At 49.5% G+C, this 3,779-nt stretch overlaps 1 protein-coding gene across 1 annotated transcript in view; it reads left to right on the top strand.

Moving 5' to 3' along the window:
• Positions 1-895: 895 nt before the first annotated feature.
• LOC109473193 (doublesex- and mab-3-related transcription factor A2-like) overlaps positions 896-3,779 on the top strand; it is a 7,359-nt gene continuing 4,475 nt past the window's right edge. Inside the window, exon 1 of the mRNA XM_019773074.1 lies at positions 896-1,717. Within this exon, the coding sequence (XP_019628633.1) occupies positions 896-1,717 (822 nt within the window). The remainder of the gene's footprint in view (positions 1,718-3,779) is intronic.

Here is a 3,779-nt window from a genome sequence, read left to right as displayed (position 1 = left end):
AGTCTAAGTCTCTTACCTGTCTACCACTGTCTTGTAAGGACATCAGCTTGGGTATCTGCCGATAAGCGTTCCTATTCGACTGTAGAGCACTGTCAACCAAACAACGGACATGGCTAACTTGCTCAGGTGCAGAATACACATCTATTACCAGGAACGTATGATTTTCTGGCTCCGGACATACGCAGTTTGCCACTTGACAGTTTAAGTGACTACTGAATTTCCGAAAGATGCCAAGAAGGTGTCTTGTTGCCTCTGGAAAGCGCCCTTGAATCCTCTGGGATCCTTGCACTAATTCGATACCTTCGTCTGTTTCTGAGACTTTTACGAGTCCAGATGTAGGAGAAGAAAGTTTCTCTACAGCAAGATACAATGTTGTTGCATGAACGGCATTAGTTTCTGCCATATTTATTTTACTGCAGAAACCAAATGTGAGGGATGTGTTTCGTCAGTCACGAAAACAACCATCAATAAATATATTACAGCAACCCTTTTCCTACCTCCCATGAAGTTCGCACACTGCTGTGTTTTCACAAGAAAACGAATTGTTCTCAAGAGAACGTGTCAAATGTAGGGTACAGGATTAGCGGTCATTTTATTTTCCTCTTCCGTTTCGGACCATGCGGGCCCTTGTTTTGTTTATTTTGTTTTTTGTTTTGTTTTGTTTGATTTCTTTTTGTTCTGTTGCTCAAGGAACTTATTTTTTTACCCACACGTGTTTTCACATTTCCTGACTTTTGCTATCACCATGGTTGAACATACCGCTGAACTCATATACCACCCTGTATCGTGTTCTTACCATACATGTGTGAAGATGTGTGGGTTGGGGTGTAATAAACACAGTCACGGTACGGTTGTGCCGTCTCAGGACCTCACGCAGTCCACTAGTCACTCCAGCATGGAACAACGTGCCGAGTACACGTGCAAGAAGTGCCGTGGCCACGGTCAGATCGTCCCGCTAAAAGGCCACAAAAAAGCCTGCCCCTGGCAGCAGTGTAAGTGCTCGCGTTGTTTGCAGGTGGAAGTATATCGCCACCAACATGCACACGACCAGGACATACAGGTGAGAGGGGCGACGAGCAGTTCTCAAGGTCTCCGAGCGGAGGAGGTAATCGGAGTCGCCAACCTCATCAAGAAGGGAGAGGAAGACAGCACGTCTGACAGAACTAAGTCCGCGGAGCTGAACAGGAAGCTCGAAGCAAGGGGCATTCGAAACAAGGAACTCTATTCCGCCCTAAATAGGAGCATGGAGCAGTATTCGGCGGAACGGCCAAACACACATCCAGCCCTTCATCTGAGAAAGGCCATTACTGAGTACCAAGAACAGAGAGACCGGAGCAGTGGAGAGGGAAAGGGGAGAAAATACTCGTACACTACCACCACCATGTGGGATAGCTACAGTAGTTCACCAGCTGTACCATCACTCACGGCCAATTCAAGTCAGGCGAAGAAACAGGTGAAAGAACCACAGGAACCAACCCCAGGCTGTTCACGCCAATCGGATATCGATGAGGACATTGAGAAAATGAGGGAAATTGTCCCCGAAGCTGAAGTGACCCTGGGATTGTCTGTCCTCCAGGACATCAGGGCGTCTTGTCGTGACGCGGAGGACGCCATAGAAATGCTCCTTGCCCTCATGAGGTCTTCAACGAAAACACCGTCACCATCCCACCGCGTACTACCGTGCAGGCAGGCGAAATTAGCAGAACTATTCCCCAATGTGAGTATTTTCGGTTTGCTAATTTGCCTTTTCACCGAGGCGGCGATCTTAGAGCGACTAAAGATCTCTAGACTTGTTACCCCACGGGGCTTGGCCGGTTTCGTGTCACAATGGCTTCTAGGGTAATGTCCGACTTGTCCGAACGCCATTGAAAAAGAACGAATTTTGAGGCCATCTTTTGTTATTTTTAACATTACAGAATTACAGATCCGTCTCGCTCGACAGTCGCCGTTCGGTAGAAAAAGGTGTAATTGTCAAATGTTACATAGTCTCCTTTTATTCCGTGTTTTCTGTTGCAACTGTGAAGTTAGTGCCCTATCTTTCAAAATAACGACGAGTCAAGGTAGCCTCCACCAGGCCCTTTCTACGGGTAGAATTCGGCCGCGGGAAGGCTACTTCTACTCGTTAACTGCGCGGCCATCAAACCCCACGGCCTGGGTGGAAAGAGTAGAAATCGGCCAAATAGAGAGATAGCATGCCAAGGGCGACAAACTGTTCTCTCCAGCCGACCGACCCCGATTTCTACTCTTTCCAGACGCCTCCCGAAGCCTAGCCTGGTTAGGCCATGTTGATTTGATTATATGGATGACATCCGCGCGCGCATGAATTTTCGGCCGTTTCCAAAAAAAAAAAAGTTTTCAACCATAGTTGGTGAATACAGCAAGGGTGCTGCCTTAATCTACTCCACTCACCTATGTAGTGGAGTAGTGCTGTGTTGCTTGTGGAGATGGATGTCATCAGACGGTGCAACCTTCCTTGGGCGTTTCGACCCTCAACCGTGACGCCCTCGAGTTGTTGGGTCCAGCAGTGGCGGCCAACTCACTGCACATCCTCTCCGCCAGGCTTCCAGCAACTTTCTTCTCTTCTACTCCATAACCAGCAGGATGACCTCTCTGCCGCCTCACCCAGCTTGCGAACTGCGACCTTTCTCTCCTTCCCTTTCACACCTATTGCGGTGAACAGCTTCCATACTGACTGGGCCGGAAAGCCCCTGCAGCCCACTTCTACAGGAAACAGCCACGCCTGCCATCCTTTACTTCTACACTCATCTATGAGCTCCTGATACTTGTTCTTCTTCCTCTCGTACGCCTCTTCACACCTTTCTTCCCAGGGGACAGTTAACTCGATGAGGACTATCTTCTTCTCAGCTTCTGCCCACAGCACTGCGTCTGGTCGTAGATTTGTCTGAACTACTTTGGGGAACTGCAACTTCCTCCCCAAGTCGACTCTGAGCTCCCATGTCTTCGCCTTCTCCAGAATGTTGCCTACTTCTCTAGATCTGCCTGTGATCGTTCTCCTCTCCCCCTCTCTTACAAAGGCGATTGTTGACCCCGGCTTCGTGCCTCCCTGTCTCTTTCTCTTCCTGGCTTCTTCTAGGGAGCTTGCTAACACGGTCAACACCTTGTCGTGGCGCCAGCGATACCGACCCTGGGCAAGAGCCGTATTGCATGAAGACAGTATATGGGCCATGGTGCCTCTCTCCCCACAGAGTTTACATGCTGGGTCTTCTCTTAGTCCCCATCTGTATAGGTTGGATGGTGAAGGTAAGGTGTCGTAAACTGATCTTAGCATGAAGGAAATGCGGTAAGGTTCCAGATTCCACAGATCTGCCCATGAGATTTTCTTGCTGGGAAGGTTCCACTTAGTCCACGCACCCTGTGTTGCCATCTGGGTTGCCTTCGCTATCCGCTTTTCTTCCTCTAGCTTCCTAACTTCCTCCTGAACTAGAGACCTTCTCTCCTCTCTGTTTGCCTTTCCCCACTGCTGGAAGTGGGTGGAACCTAAGCCCTGTCTTCCGATGTTGGTAATTTCCGATGATGTCTCGCAACACCAGCATACCCTCTGCTTGGTCTACCAGTGAGTCAGCTTTGAACCTCCGACCTGCTCTGGTTGTGACTCCGGCATCTCTAACTTTCTGGTCGTGAGAGTCCCTATACAGCATGACAGTTCTGCATTTGGCTACTTTGTACTCCTCCTCTACTGACGACAGCGGGAGCTGCATCTGCCCTGCCTTTGTATACAGCCCTATCGCGGTAAAGCTTGGCGGCACTCCTAACCACCG

Source organism: Branchiostoma belcheri, unplaced genomic scaffold (assembly GCF_001625305.1).
Source record: "Branchiostoma belcheri isolate BF01 breed outbred unplaced genomic scaffold, Haploidv18h27 scaffold292, whole genome shotgun sequence".
In the NCBI taxonomy this organism is placed as follows: Eukaryota; Metazoa; Chordata; class Leptocardii; order Amphioxiformes; family Branchiostomatidae; genus Branchiostoma; species Branchiostoma belcheri.
The sequence above is the reverse complement of the archived record's forward strand: the minus strand, read 5'-3'. Positions and strand labels throughout refer to the sequence as shown.